The sequence below is a fragment of the Mercurialis annua genome, linkage group LG7 (genome assembly GCF_937616625.2).
Source record: "Mercurialis annua linkage group LG7, ddMerAnnu1.2, whole genome shotgun sequence".
Taxonomy (NCBI): Eukaryota; Viridiplantae; Streptophyta; class Magnoliopsida; order Malpighiales; family Euphorbiaceae; genus Mercurialis; species Mercurialis annua.
Genome location: NC_065576.1, coordinates 42,179,165 through 42,195,789, shown reverse-complemented (window position 1 = coordinate 42,195,789; position 16,625 = coordinate 42,179,165). Strand labels below are relative to the sequence as shown.

Genomic DNA, 16,625 nt, shown 5'->3' with positions numbered 1-16,625 from the left:
CAATAAAATATTGTCAATGTAAACCGAATGTGTTAATACTAAGATCATGCGCTCTTTATTAGTTTAAAACTCTTTGTTATAAAGAGTTAGTCCAATAAACTTTCTAATTTTAAAAATAAAAGTAAAGAATCAATTTAACTCTCCACATATACAGAGTTAAATCAAATTTGTATCTTTTAAAAAATCATTTGTAATTAAAAAACGTTTTTGCACAATTTGGAAAAAGGCATTTAAGTTATTTTTAATTTATTTTTTGGACACTTAATCTCTCAATTTTTTTATAAATATCTTTTATATTAAATTTTGAATTTTTTTCTATATGGTTATGGAAGCCATATCAACAATTAACGCTTTAATAATATTGGACGAAAGAAGTTATTTGTTCTATTTTAAAAACAAAAAAATTAATTATACCTAAAAATAATTTAAGGACTAATTTGTATTTTTATAGAAACTATGAGATCTCTTTATACTTTTGCTAAAATTATTTGAGGTCTGTGTTTTTGGATTTCACTTTTTCTGTAACTGTTGCATTACACCACGTCCATGATTTCTAGCTTCAACCGTTAGAAACGCCACGTCCTTAAAATCAGCTGGTATGATTTATTTTTTATTTGGGATTATATATTGGGTCCAAAATATTCCAAAATCATACCATATGCATTTTTAGCCAACTCCAAACTGAATTTTTTACTGGATATCGCAACATCAAAATTAATTTTTATCAAACCTATACTGAATCTTTAGTTTTGAACTAACAAGCCATTATCTAATTAATTTAGTAAAAACAAATCAGTGACCAGTTGTTGAAATAATCATCAAACAAATCGGTCGAAACTAATAAAAAAAACCCGGTGGGCATTATTGACCGAATTTTCATAACAAATCATATGCAGAAGATAAATAAAAATAAAAAGAAGACGAACAGAAAAACAGAAATCAGTTGTAATATAAATAAAAAAAGGTGACATCATTGGTTAAATTGGAAAAAGACAGCAGCATGGAAAAGAAAAATACGTGCCTGCGAAATGCACCTCCCTAGGGACATCTTTCGCCAACTTTCTGAAGATAAATATACACACACTATAAGATAATATTTGTATTCAACAAAAATTATAATTTAATCTATATATAGAAATTTTCTTGAATTTTGCAATATTAATTTTGCCTTATCCAGAAAGTTTACACCATTTACTTTTTGTTATAAATTGAGGAGCTTGGAGTGAGTTTTATATCAACTTCTCTAAGTTCTTTACAGAAAGAAAAAAATTAAAAACAAATTCTTTGATTACAAATTTGTAGCAATGGCTGCATCTTTCTCCGGCCCTTCAATGGTAAGTTAAATCTTGTCTTATTAAAATTTTGGTTAATTATTGTTGATTAATGTTGTTAAGTTACTTCGTAATTCATATTTAATTTGCAAAGGTAGACACCACAATATTTGTTCATTAGACTCCACAATTTACTTGCTTATTATCTCTACATTAGATTGGTATATGGGACTAATTTCAATTCTTATGCAAACTATATTATATACTTTGCATTAAGAAACTCTAATATATTAGTAACTTGTTTTCTTGAACACCAACCATTTCTATATTTTTTTTCAGGGAAATGATTTTAAAGTATACACATATGTTTTGCTCTAGAACTGCATGCAGTTCTTTGAGTATATATTTCTTCGTTTTTGTTTATGTTGGACCAAGATATTTAATTACATTATAAACTATATAAATCCAGTTTAGTTGGATGGTCGGTGCTTTTAATTAATTTTTATTCTCAAAATTTTATGTAAAAAGAAAACTAGTTTTCCTATAAAAAAAAAACTATATTGGATGTGTGTAAATTAAAATTTCTTTCTTTAAAACAAGGAAAAGTATATTTAGTTTTCAATTTATACAGGCACCGCTTACCTTCTTGTTTCTTAGTCTAATTATTTCAAAATATTTAATTTTTTGATCTATTTTATTTATGTCACAATTCCTTAAAATATTTTTTTTTAGCTTGGATAAGAACATTTTAATTATTGCAACAACTCAATTTAGTTAAAGAATAAATCAAAAAAAGTTATTGACTGTTCTATTTATGCCCAAACCTTCTAATTTTATAATTAGCCTAATTTTAATTTTTTAGTTATGCTTGCTGTATTTATAAGCTCATGTGAAGAATTAAGAAAGCATACCCTTTACATAATTAATTATCAATTTTTCTTAATTTACATCTAAATTACATTTATTAAAATTTTAATAATTGTTCACTGAACTTCTTTTAAGCAATTTTAATTAGTTCATCAAGTATGAGATTGTTTAATAAATTCTTGTTAAAATATCAAAAACATTGAACACAAATATGTATTAATTCAAGGTGACATTAAATGAAAGTATAACAAAATAAAATGTTCATAATGATGAACAGATAATGGAAGAAGAAGGAAGATTTGAAGCAGAAGTAGCAGAGGTGCAAGCATGGTGGAACTCAGAGAGGTTCAAGCTAACCAAGAGACCCTACACAGCCAGAGATGTCGTTTCATTACGAGGCAATCTCAAACAATCCTACGCCTCGAACGAACTAGCTAAAAAACTATGGATCACTCTCAAAAACCACCAAGCTAACGGCACTGCCTCAAGAACCTTCGGTGCACTCGACCCCGTTCAAGTCACCATGATGGCTAAACATTTAGACACCATTTACGTCTCGGGTTGGCAATGCTCGTCGACTCACACGAGCACCAACGAGCCAGGTCCTGATCTTGCTGACTACCCTTATGACACTGTCCCTAACAAAGTTGAGCATCTGTTTTTCGCTCAGCAGTATCATGATAGGAAGCAACGGGAGGCTAGAATGAGCATGAGCCGCGAAGAACGTGCGCGAACGCCTTATGTTGATTATCTTAAGCCTATTATTGCTGATGGAGATACTGGATTTGGTGGCACTACTGCTACTGTCAAGCTTTGTAAGTTGTTCGTGGAGCGCGGAGCTGCGGGTGTTCATATTGAGGATCAGTCGTCTGTTACTAAGAAATGCGGGCATATGGCTGGAAAAGTGCTTGTGGCTATTAGTGAGCATATCAATAGGCTTGTTGCTGCGAGGCTGCAGTTTGATGTTATGGGCACTGAGACACTTCTGGTTGCGAGAACTGATGCTGAGGCTGCGACTTTGATCCAAAGTAATGTCGATACGAGGGATCATCAGTTCATTTTGGGGGTTACTAACCCGAATCTTCGAGGGAAAAGCTTGGCTACTCTTATGGCTGAGGGAATGGCTAATGGCAAAACCGGAGCTGAACTTCAAGCTGTAGAGGATAACTGGCTTGCAATGGCGAACCTCAAGACGTTCTCTGAATGCGTGATGGATGCGATTAAGAATGCGAATATGTTCGGAGAAGATGAGAAGAGGAGGCGAATGAACGAGTGGATGAACCTTTCGAGCTACGACAAGTGTCTTTCTTTAGAGGAAGGGAGGGAGATTGCTGATAGAATGGGGCTTAAGAATCTGTTCTGGGACTGGGATTTGGCCAGAACAAGAGAAGGGTTCTACAGATTTAAAGGCTCCGTAATGGCGGCTGTTGTTCGCGGGAGGGCTTTCGCTCCTCATGCTGATCTTATTTGGATGGAGACTGCTAAACCAGACTTTGAAGAATGCACCACATTCTCCCAAGGTGTGAAATCGGTTCATCCGGAGATGATGTTAGCTTATAATCTGTCTCCGTCTTTCAACTGGGACGCCTCAAGAATGAACGATGAACAAATGAGAGATTTTATTCCGAGGATTGCGCGATTGGGATTCTGCTGGCAGTTCATAACACTAGCAGGGTTCCATGCTGATGCGCTGGTGATCGATACATTTGCGAAAGACTATGCGAAGAGAGGAATGCTGGCTTATGTGGAGAGGATTCAGAGAGAGGAGAGAAAGCATGGAGTGGACACTCTGGCTCATCAGAAATGGTCCGGTGCTAACTACTACGATCGGTATCTCAAGACTGTCCAGGGTGGTATCGCTTCCACCGCTGCCATGGGCAAAGGTAAAATCATTAAAGTTAATTTGTTAGTTGAATCATAAGCATTATAAACCCGTCAAATAATTTTTATATTTTCGATGTGGGATGATTTATAATATAAATGTGTGGATTGTACTGCAGGAGTGACAGAGGAGCAGTTCAAAGAAACATGGACCAGGCCGGGGGCTATGGGAGTGAGCACGGGAGGTAGCGAGGTGATGGCCAAGTCGAGGATGTAGAAGATGGACCAATTTGTAATGCGTATTCGCAGTTCCTGCATTACGGAACTGTGGTGAATAATTTGCACTAATAATTTATTATGCAATGAGGCTATACTGGGATTTTTATATCATGACAATAGCCACCTTGTTGTTGTTGCTGCTATTATTCCTAGAAGTGGAACCTGTTATTTGTTCTGTAATTTGGTTTATATTTCATGTCTTTGCAATACAACCAAACTGTTTGTTAATTTCCTTTTGGAATTGAGCACTATGTGTTGTGTTATCAATTTGTTTATAATGCTAATTTTAGTTCCTACTCTCAATATCGGAGCCATTCACATGCAGGCGCATCCGATCTAATTTGATCGAAGAATCAAATTTCTTTAGGAAAAGAGTCCCGATTCAAAGTTCCGACATAATTAGTATGAAGAAATTGTCGATTATATTTTTTCTTACAATTTGTCCCCACTAATTATATTTTCTGGTTACGCCACTGCCAGCACTCAAATGAAAAGGGCTGGCAAATATTATCAGTAACCTTACAACAAAATTGGAGAAATGATTACATGTAGTATAAACTAATATATCTACCATTACAAGTCTTAAAAGATATCATAAATCAGTAGATTGAACTGAATTATTCTGATAAATATGTAAAACAGGGAGAAAAAAAATGCTGGGTGCAGTTTTGAGATCTCATTTGGTGACTTGTGCAATGATATTGCCGATAGAACTGGCCTGCTCTTTAGCTATTTCAACCAGTGAATCCTACAATTTAATCCAAAATGGTTAATAAAATGAAATGAAATGGATTTGGTAATGAGGTGTAGGTATACATACATGTGCAGACATGAGGCGTATGACAGTTCTTTTGCTTGTTTCCTGAAGCTCACCCGCAATCACTATCTCATCAAGTATATAATATGCCTGCACTTACTTTTCATTTTCCATTAGTCTTGAGCAGTAGTATACATGTACATGGGCCTGGATATTAGCTGGCCAGCCCGAGCTCGTCCACTTTGAGCCGGGTTTAGACATCTAATTTTATACTTGGTCCGGTCTGAGCTGGAGCCCATGATAAGCTCGACTTTTTATGGACAAGGTTAAACTTTCAATAATATGTGATTTTTTGTTTAAATCCGAAAAGTCCATCCCGAGCCCGTATAAATATAATGTACATGCGAGCTTGAGTAGAAGATAAATTTTGAAACGGACTCGGCCGAACTTAGGCTTACCTTAATAAAAGTGGTAGTAGTTGGTAGTTTCTGTAATTTTCATTGTTAGTGTTGATTAGTGTTCTATTTGAAAAAAAATTAAATAAAGTTATTTAAATTTAATTTTAATGTAGCCGAAGTGACATCATGATAAATATTAATATAAAACATAAGTCGTAGAGTATAATATAATTGTAAATTAAAGTTTTAAGAGTATTGGGAGAGAGATGAAGGTCGAGGTACAATCAATGAAAATTGGCTAATAGTCTCAGTTGGTAATACATGTAATGAATACCTTATGAAAATTGAAGATCAGGTCCAGTTCACAAACCTAATAACACAAAATGATTCAAAAAAAAAAATCAATTCAAGTAATAATTACATCAATTAAGCATATAAAGCATGATAGCTTTTTTCCCCATAGAAAATGACTTAATTGCTAATTAGGTAATATTTAAATAAAACTATGTAAGTGATTATTTTTAATTATTATGGCATAGTGAAATTATGTAAGTGATTATATTCAATTTTTACATCAATTATCATAAATTTTAATTCAATTCATACCTTTTATAATATTTTTGTATTTTCCTCCCAATAACTTTAAATTAGGTTATAAATTCAATCTTTATTTAATTTAATTAATTTTATTTTTATAAATTTATTTTTGTTCATTAATTATGGAATTTCATTACTAAAAGTAGAGTAGATGTTAAATTGGTAAATAAAATTAGAAGTATAGAAATTTAGAGCATCCCCAATGGTACTCTTTAAAAAAAAAAAAATTCAGCAAAATAAAGAGCATCTTAAAGATGAAGAGTGATATTTTAAAATTTATTCCAATTGACTCTCTAGTATTTAACTTTTTTTTATCTATTTTATTTTTAGAAATAATAATAAAAATATCAAATATTAATAATATTAATTTATTTGACTCTTTAATATTAATTTTTATTTTATTGTATTTTAAATAATAATAATAATAATATCAAATATTAATAATATTAATTTAATTGACTCTTTAATATTAATTTTTATTTTATTGTATTTTAAATAATAATAATAATAATAATAATAATATCAAATATTTATAAAATGAATTTATTTTTATTTTTTATATTATTTATTTATTCAGTTTTTTTATTAAAAATAAAAAATATGATATTTTAAAGTAAACATAACTAATTTGTTTTTTGAAATTTAAAGTTCTATCATTTAAAAAATGAAGTAGAGAGTGAAAATGGCTCTCTACATGTGGAGAGCCATTTTCAATCTCTACTCTAAGAGTATCCCCAATGGTATTTTTTAAAATAAAGAGCATCTTTTGTAAAATAAAGAACATCTTAAAGATAAAGAGTGATATTTAAAATTTTACTCCAATGAACTCTTTAATATCAGTTTTTTTATTGTATATAATTTTAATAATTAATAATAAAATAAAAATAAAAATATTGAATAATAAAAATATTAAATTAATTGCCTCTCTAATATTAAATTTTATTTTACTTTATTTTCATAAAAAGTATTAATAAAATAATTTTTTATTTAATTTTTTATTCATTTTTTTATTCTGTTTTTTTACTAAAAGTAAAAATATAATATTTAAAAGTAAAAATAACCATTTTATTTTTTAAAATTTAAAGTTTTACTATTTGAAAAATGAAGTAGAAAGTGAAAATGACTCTGTACATGTGGAGAGCCATTTTCACTCTCTACTCTAAATATAAAAAATAGAGAGTACATTGAATTTTTAATTTTTTTGTCAAACTCTTTAATTTAAAGAGTTTGACAATTTTAAAGAGTCCATTAGAGATGCTCTAAATATAAAAAATAGAAAGTTTATTGAATTTTATTTTTATTTTCAAATTTTTTTAATTTAAATAGTTTGACAATTTTAAAAAGTGTATTTGAAATGCTCGTAGAAAGCACACTTACACTGCCAAAATATCGATCCAATATCTCCACATAATGATGGATGATGTCAAGAACTTCCAACTCATTGTCCTTATGATCAATGCACATGCAGAAATAAAGACCAGCATACCTGCTCAAACCACATTCCATCAGTTTTAGATAATCTTAAATTATAATTATTTTATGCATTGAAACATTCTAAACTATCGATTTTATAAATATTTATGAGACTTTTAAGTTCAAACTTTCGGATAATTAATTTTAAAGGTTATTGAACTTTTGAACTTTTTCATTTCAGTTATTAAACTATTTTTTTTTCTTTTTAATTATTGAACTTTTAATTTTTTTCATTTTAATCATAAATACAACACAAAAAACAGTTGAATTATTATAGAAATTAGATGTGAAATATGAATAAAAATAATAAATAGATAAATAGTTAAATATATAAAAATACACAAACTTAAGTGTAGGGGCATAAACATACATTTAGCCTAGTTTTTTTTATCATGGAACTCATAATCTAGTAACCTTCTAATGCATATATAGTAAAATATTGAGTATGTAAATAAAATAATTAACGGCTTGGTAGAAATACAACCTTCTATAAACCACCTTAAGTCCTCTCCATTCCACAAAATTACAAAGCTTAGGAGCTCGATTGATTACTATGCCACTCAGCTCTCGAAGCACCTTTGCATTAAAATGACATAATTACTTTATGATTAATTACAAGCTCTAAATTTAATTATACAACTAATTAAAAAACTTGAAATCATACCTTTGATCTCTCTTTCTGGGAATAAGGGGAGTACCATTTGGTTAATCTCACTTTCCCTTGCCGACTTATTAATAGTACAAAATGAATCTTCAAAAAACAAAAAAGGTAAACTATTATTTCATACAATCACAAAAATAAATACTTAACCGGGAGTCGAACTCGAAACCTTAATATATATTATTTCATTTTTCCCGATTGAATGATCATTCAAATAGAATTAGTACAATTTTTAAGTTTTTGGGATCTTTATAGTTTAAAAATGAAATAAAATTGAATGGAGGGTAAGAAAATATTCACAAATAAATATAAGCAGACGTACCATTGGTGAATGATAAATAAAGAGTGGAAGTTTTGGCCTTCGCTTTCAACTTTGAATCCTAAGGCTGGCTGGGCAATGCACTCTAATTGTATGTTTTTTCTATTAAAGATTAAAGGAGAAAAAATAATTAAGGTTCTAGATCCGAAAAACAAAAAAAGTTTAAGTTCAAGTATTTTAGTCAATCGCACATTTTGGTATCACGAATATTAACAGGTCTTATCATCCTACATTTTCTCAACAAAGTTTGAACACAATTTAGGTACGTATTTTGATGATAAATGTTTTATTGACATAAAAATAACCTTTCATTAATTTCGAAATGATAATAACTGTTTTTAATAATCTGATATTGTAAAATATTTATTAGTAGGTTGTCTTATAAAATTAATAAATTACATAATTGATCTATTATATATAATAAAAATTAAATTCTTAACTTATTAATAGAATACTCATTAATTATTCATAAAAAAAGATAAATAAACCTTTCATAGAGAAGACAAAAGTCGGTAATAAAATAATTTCAAAAATAAATCTAATATAAACGATATTATTTTTAGATTTAAAAATTTTAATCCATCTTTGATTCTTAATTCGCATATGAATTAAAAATGATATGTGTTCCATTCACAAATTTTGACCAACAAAACCAAAAAAAAGTTGGAAAAAGTGAACCATTTGTTTTGGAGAGATTCTATAAAAATAATTAGACATGGCAAAATAAATGTTAACAAAATATGAAATAAAAATTTATGGATAATTTATTTTAGACCAAATGTCGTAAAAAGGTTAAACCTTTCACAAAAATTTCACATAAGTCATGACCTTTCAATTTTATCGATTTTGGCAAAAAAACTGATTATTTGATTTCACAAAAATCGTGACCTTTCAATTTTGTCGATTTTAGCCAAAAATGGATTATTTGGTTACATAAAAGTCCTGACCTTTTAATATATGTGCATGTCATTTAGACGCCACATAGGCAAAATTGAAATCAAATTGAGAGTTGGCCACAATTGAAACCAAATAATCTGTTTTTTGCCAAAATCGATAAAATTAAAAGGTCAGAACTTTTGTGAAACTTTTGTGAAAGGTTTGACCTCTTTATGACATTTGGCCTTTATTTTATCATCTCTAGGGGTGTAAACGGGCCGAGCCGAGCCCGAATTAGGCCAAGCTCGAGCTCGAGTGTGCTTTACAGGCTCGAGCTCGAGCTCGAGTTGAATTTAATAAAAATAAAAAAAATAATTTAAAAAATTAGATTCGGGTATTTTAATTATTTTGTACTATATATTATGCAATTTAACCAATTTTTATGATGCATATCTAAATTTAGAGGTGTAAAAATTTAATATAATGATAATAAAATTATTATTGTTATTTTATAACAAGCTTGTTTAGGTCCGTTTAGGCTCGCGAGCCTCACAAGCCTCGATACTCGAGCTCGGCTCGAGATGGAGCTACTCGAGCTCGAGCTCGACTCGAATTTTTCGAGCCGATCTCGAGCTTTTTTCGAGTAGATCTCGAATAACTCACGAGTAGCCCAACTCGTTTACACCCCTAATCATCTCTGCCAATAAAAATTAGTGGTAATTTCTTAAAATATACTATTCACTAACTTATTTACAATTTTATCTGTCAGTTTTTTATTTTTCTTTTCTGATTTTTATTTATTTATAAAAAATACCTTCTTCTTTCATTTAATTTCACAATACATTTTTTCACTTTTTAATAATTTATTCTCTTTTTTTATAGATTTTTTTCTGGTATTTTTTTAATTTTTTTATAGTGAATAGTATATTATAGTGCATCTATTGCGTTTTTAGTGTAATTATGATGTTTTTATAGTGTAACAATAGTGTATATATAGTGTATTTATGGTGTTTTTATAGTAATAATAGTGTATATATAGTGTATTTATGGCAGTGTAGTATTTTTATGGTATATACCATAAAGCACAGCAAATACACAATAAACACTGCAAATGCACCATAAACACGGCAAATGCACCATAGACAGGGACGAAGCCAGAATTTTTTCTTGGTAGGGCGAAAAATTATAATTTTCATTTAAAAACTATCATAGAAAATAATAAAATTAAAATTTATCTTCACTGATAAAAATAATTGAGTCTAATTCAATATAAAAGTATTGAATATTAGTCGCGGAGTTTTACATGTCGTTTTTTTATATAATAATAAGAATTAGACCTAGTTAGATATGAAAATATATTAGTGATACAATTAACTTTTTTATTAAATAAATGATCAATTAAATTAAAATAATAATATTAACTAGTTTAATAATATATGAGTTTTATATCATTAAGTTTGTGTAAAAGCTAAAGAATACTTAGAGATATTTTATTATTGGACACTACGTACAAAAGTATTTGGATTTTTTTGGAGGGGCAGGTGCCATTGCTAGCCCCTGCCTATCTCCGTCTTTGACCATAGATATACTAAAAGAACGGCAGAATTACACTAAAATGAGATAACACTTCTATATATAGTGGTACTTTTGTAAATAAGTTAGTAAAATAGGTAGCTAAAAAAATTAAGGAAAGATGGCTAAAAATGGTGTAAATAAATTTTAAAAATAGGGTATCTTGTAAATAATATCTAAAAATTTAACATAAAATGAGATAAAATTTCTATATATACTGGGTATTTTTGTAAATAAATTAGTAAAATAAGTAGCGAAGGAAGAAAAGATGGCTAAAAATAGTGTAAATAAATTTTAAAAATAGAGTATTTTGTAATATCTAAAAATTAATCACCCGTTTACAGTTATTTTTGGAAAGGAGAATGAGATTAAGGGTGTTGGGTTCGTTAACAATTTCAATTACTAAGTAATTGATATATTAGATTTATTTAATACCGAAACATAACACTAATTAACCATAGCTAGCAAATAAATGTTTATCCATAACCAATAATAATTCTGAAATAAATCTCTACTATCAGTAGCCACTGCGACTCACTGTTCCCTTAAAAACATAGAGCAAATCTCCATTCTCAACACCATGCCATCGAAGACTACAATGATCTCGCATAATTCTCTGTTTATGTATAAATAAATAATCATCTTGAGGAAGAATTTTCCTGCTCAAAAGAACCCGCCTCAAATCATTAACCGTACTCAAATCCTTCATCTCCAAAGGAATATTTGCAGCATTAAGCAACGATGAAGATGTCTGCACTGTGATGCTCAGCTTCCTCGCAGCAGGTTCGTCTCGTAAACGACTCATTGTCTTAAGAAACACGACGATTTCCGAGAATTCGCGTATGCCATATTCGCTCAAATTGCGAAAATCCTCGTCGAGTTCGACCCCAGAATAGTAGAGTGATAGTCTCTTGATTGGTGTTCCGTCGACAATGTGGATTTTTTCTTTTAGACTACGAACTGTATCGGTTATATCGACCTCTATGTTGATCTGTCGAGCTGAGAATTTGACTGTGATTTGGATTTTTTTGGTCTGATTGTTGAGTAGAATAGGGTTGATGGTGTTGATAGTTAGGTCAATTCTTGTAGCTTCAATGACAATGGGATAGTCTTCCATGTCAAGATCATCGAGTAATTCCCAGCCGCAGATTGATAGGGTTTGTGCAGAGACGGGCACACCGAACAGAAGTTGAATCTTTTTTTTGATTTCAAGAACTTGTTCTTGCTGACCAACTTCGAAGGGAAACTCTCGTCCCCAGGCTACAATCATAACCCTCATTTTCTCACTCTCTTTTGCAATCAAAGAACCTTATAATTTTTTTGCTTTAAGTAATGCTTTTACAGTTTAAATCTTTTTGATTTTATAGGCTCAAAATGGGAAGGAATTTATATGTTTGTTGGCATGAAGAGTCATGTTGGAGAAATAGTATTAGAATGGCTAGAATAGATATGTTTTGTATGATTGGTAGCATGAATAGATCATGTTTTCATGCATGCAATGCAACATTGAAATTTCTTCCTTTCTTAGACTATTGAAATGAAACAATATGCACCTTTGTCTAAATGTGGGTTAATTATATCAAAGGTACCCAAACTTTATATGATATATCAATTAATAACCTATTTTAATTTAGGTTAAATGATTTTTTATGTCCACAATTTTTCACCATTTTGTTAAAAATATCCGTAAAAAATAACTTGGACATTGTAGCCTATCAATTTTGCGCTTTGCGACAATTATATCCAAACCTCAAATTATACTTGTTTTTGGGATTTGTGTTTATAATTAGTTTTAACTTACATGAATGATTGTTTTACACAATTTTTTTATTTCAATTTAGGAAGGGTCATGCGAGTTTAAAATGAGGATTACATGATGTTAATTCGTAAAATTAGCATATCAGAATGTCTAAATTATATTTTAGAAATATATTTAAAAAAATGATCGAAATTGTGAATATAAAAAAGTATTTTGCTTTAATATATTTGTTAGTTTATTGTAGATGAGATGTCTCATTGTTTTATGTGATACTTAGTGAAAGCGGCAAGGGCCATGGAATTGCCCAATTCGCTCGGACTCTTGACAAATTGTGTTGGTAAACACGGGGAGGGAGTCACCACCTTACAATACTAGGAAAATACCTTTTATACTGAATAGAATGTCTCACTCGCTTATGGATTCATAAGACGTCGTTCATCAAACCGAAAGATCCGAATTTATGGACACAAACAACTCTCAAAATGTGTCATTCATTAATTTTATTGTTTTATCGATATACCCAAGGTAAATATTTACCATGTTAAACAAAAGTATCTTCTAATATACATCTCAAAAGAATAATTGGGAAAAAATAATGGAAATATTCGAATAAGACTCATGCAGTGCCATAAAAGACTGGCATATGACTCGACTTATTCGACTAGCAAGACAAGCAGGTCACATATATTCCTAAACAAGCATCCAACTAAGGGTTTCTATCAAATAACAGACATATATTGATTTTATTTAGTTACTGTCTTTCATATATATACAACCACCAATTATATTTTCATGATAGTCCTAGGGTTTTTATGTGTTTGAATTAATTTAGAACGAAATTAACCTGACCTGTTAATATTGGATCTCGCATACATTCAAAACAATAAACAATGTTAACATGCTCCACAACAATCTATACCTACAAGGTTAAAAATATTTTTTAATCTTTAAGGCGTATGGTGTCTATCAGACCGCTTTTGGTAATTTTAGCGAGAAACAACGGCTAGAAATACAATTAAAATATTTTGTACATCAACATAGGACTACTGGTTTAAACAGGGGGCTATTTGGAGTTCGATCAAGGTATGAAAGGCAGAAAACCCAATTATGGTTGTAGTTGGCGTCGTGGCTCTGAACCTCTGCAAATGGCGGAAATATAGGCATTATGGGAAACAACTCCATCTGTAAATGGTGGCAAAGGATGAAACAAATAGCGCTAGCGCCATCTCAGCTGTTGGTGTGCCTTTTTTGCACTATTTTTGTTGATTTCACATGCGAAAAATACCAAAAACAAAAAGCACAAGTAAGGTTCTGGGATTATTTTAACACTAATAAACATCATAAATACAACTAAATGCGGATCAAAAACACATCATAAGACAGTTTTAATGAGATCATGATATATATGCATAAAAACACCTGGATAATGCAATTCCAATGAAATTAAACATTAAAAATGAAATCTATGATACTCATATGATGCAAAGACTTATTTAAGATCTCATAATACCGTTTTGAATCAAAGGCTTGTTTTTTAGAGCTCTAGTTGAATAATCTAATGCAATTCTTTGTGAAATCGATGACTCTGATGATTGATTCGAGTTTTATCTTAATTCTAGTTGATTGTTGATTAATGGGGTGCCCAGTTCATTTAGATATATGGCAACCTAATTGTTTTAACTAGAAATGGAATCCCCGCCTAATAGGTTTAGTGATGCACGATCGCATATAAGTAATATAATGAAGGGTTGATGTCAAAAAAAATCATGAACTTTACACGTTTTTTCATTTTAATCACGCAGCTTAATTTTTCTCATTTTCATGCACGAACTACCACTTTTTCTCAAATTCATGCACGGTGCTGAGGTGGCACTCATTCATTGGCGTATAATGACCTCCACCTCACTGAATTGCACCAATAGAACCATGACATCTCAACACCATGCATGAATTTGAGAAAAAGTGGTAGTTCGTGTATGAAAATGAGAAAATTTAAACTACATAATTAAAATGAAAAAACGTGTAAAGTTTGTGAATTTTTATGATATTAACCCTGTAATGAATAGTAGAGTATCGATCCCGCAAGAATTGTATTTATTATCAAACAATAACTAGTATGTTATTTAAGCAAACAATAATTGGATTTGGATTTGTATTAGTTAAAACTAATAAAAATAGAAAATAATAAAAGATAAAAAAATGATTATATTCTCATCAAATACTTATTTTTGAAACTTAGTTACACAATTTTTGGCCATATTTTTCTTATTTCCTACGCTACCCATTTTTCTAATTTATTTACAAAAATACCCACTATATATAGAAATTTAATCTCATTTTACATTAAATTTTTACATAGCCACTATTTTTTCTCTTTTTTCTCTCTCAAAGTTCTCTTTTCTTCTCTTCTTCTTCTTCTCTTCTTCTTTTTTGTTTGATTTTCAGTTTGTCTCCTCCGGTTACTTTTCCGTTCGCGCTTCCGTTCATCCACTTTCAATGGATTTCTCGTCCCGGTCGTCTTTCCGTTCGCGCTAGTCCGTTCGTCTCTTCCGTTCGCGTTATGGATTTTTTGACTCGTTTTTAGATTTGTGTAATTTTTTTAAGTTTTTTGTAATGATTTAAACATTTTGTAAATAAACTATTGTAGATCTATAATTTTTTATTTATAAAATTATTCTATTATTCATATAATTATTTATTTTGTCTTTCTCTTATTCATAAATTTGTTTATTGCTACTAATTTTATAAAGAACAAATTGATTTATGGTTCATTTGTAGTAATTTTATAATATATTTACGTTTTAGTGTATTTTTGGTGTATTTATACTGTATTTCTGATGTTTTTCAGGGTATCTATGTTTTTTTGGTGTATTTCTGCCATTTTTTAATACATCTATGGTGCATTTACAGTGTTTATGGTGTATTTGCAGTGTTTTTAGGGTATAGAGCACAAAAACACTACAAAATTCCATAAATACAATATAAATACACTATATACACACTATATATACACTAATCTTACACTATAAAAACACCATATATACACTATTGTTACACTATGAAAAAATAAAAAAATTCCAGGTAAAAAATCTATAAAAAAGAGAATAAATTATTAAAAACTAAAAAAAGGGCTATGCAATCGGCTAGTTTGGTTGGTTCGGTCGACCGAATAAAAAACCAAAAACCAAAATTGGAAACCGAAAAAGATATTTGTGAAATTAAAAAAAGGTATTTTTCGTAAATAGAAAAAGTCAAAAAATAAAAGTCAAAACTTGACAGGTAAAAGTGTAAATAAGTTACCGAAACATATATTTCAAAAAATTACCACACAAAAATAACAAACAACTTTCATATGAGTTTTAATTAAATTGGTTTTTAATCCCTATTAATAAATTTTAATTGTTCTATACAATGGAGGATATATCGAATGAACTAACCCTATATTCATGTACATTATTACCAAATAATAAAAGATAATTAGCAATTTATAAAACTCGGTATCCACATAAACCACATAACGCAAAAATAGTGGTCTGACCCATGTTTTTTAATTATGTTTTTATTACCTTTTTCAAATCAACTATCTCTAATTTCTTACTCGCTAATCAATCTAGCATCATGTAATTGTTGATCAAGTAATTATAAACATTAACTTCGATAGTAGAAATTGTATGAACAATTAAAAATAGGTAATTAAAAGTTCAATTAAATCAGTTACCCATATTACTCACAATATCCTAGATTAGAATATTTAGCTAGAAATAATTAAATTAATCAACAAGAAAATAATATCATGTATATTAGAAATAAAAATGAAGAATAGTCTTGTGTTAATGTTTAAATAAAATCATCCTCGTGTTTTTCAATAATAGAATTAATTAAACTAAACGAATAAATAAGTAAAACTAAAAAACTAAAATAATTTAATAATATTCTGAAAATAATGTATGGAATAGATTGATGAATTACAATACC

The 16,625-nt window shown here is 29.5% G+C and overlaps 3 protein-coding genes across 4 annotated transcripts; 1 reads left to right on the top strand and 2 right to left on the bottom strand.

Moving 5' to 3' along the window:
• Positions 1-1,221: 1,221 nt before the first annotated feature.
• On the top strand, positions 1,222-4,466 carry LOC126654864 (isocitrate lyase). Its single transcript, XM_050348862.2, has 3 exons — positions 1,222-1,334; positions 2,416-4,021; positions 4,139-4,466. Exons 1-3 carry the CDS (start codon positions 1,305-1,307, stop codon positions 4,234-4,236), a joined length of 1,734 nt encoding a protein of 577 aa, XP_050204819.1. The 5' UTR covers positions 1,222-1,304; the 3' UTR covers positions 4,237-4,466.
• A 177-nt stretch (positions 4,467-4,643) lies between these two features.
• On the bottom strand, positions 4,644-8,599 carry LOC126656368 (AP-1 complex subunit sigma-1-like). Of its 2 annotated transcripts, XM_050350922.2 has the most exons (7): positions 8,447-8,597; positions 8,128-8,214; positions 7,948-8,039; positions 7,368-7,476; positions 5,728-5,763; positions 5,059-5,145; positions 4,644-4,986 (listed from the first exon to the last, which is right to left on the bottom strand). In XM_050350922.2, the coding sequence occupies exons 1-7, from the start codon at positions 8,447-8,449 to the stop codon at positions 4,915-4,917; spliced, it is 486 nt and encodes a 161-aa protein (XP_050206879.1). In that variant the 5' UTR covers positions 8,450-8,597; the 3' UTR covers positions 4,644-4,914. The 2 variants fall into 2 exon arrangements, with proteins under 2 accessions (XP_050206879.1, XP_050206880.1); XM_050350923.2 differs by lacking the exon at positions 5,728-5,763 and having other exon boundaries at positions 8,447-8,599.
• Positions 8,600-11,230: 2,631 nt separating this feature from the next.
• On the bottom strand, positions 11,231-12,227 carry LOC126657352 (uncharacterized). The gene has a single exon (XM_050352023.2). The coding sequence runs from the start codon at positions 12,168-12,170 to the stop codon at positions 11,409-11,411; it is 762 nt and encodes a 253-aa protein (XP_050207980.1). The 5' UTR covers positions 12,171-12,227; the 3' UTR covers positions 11,231-11,408.
• Positions 12,228-16,625: the final 4,398 nt, after the last annotated feature.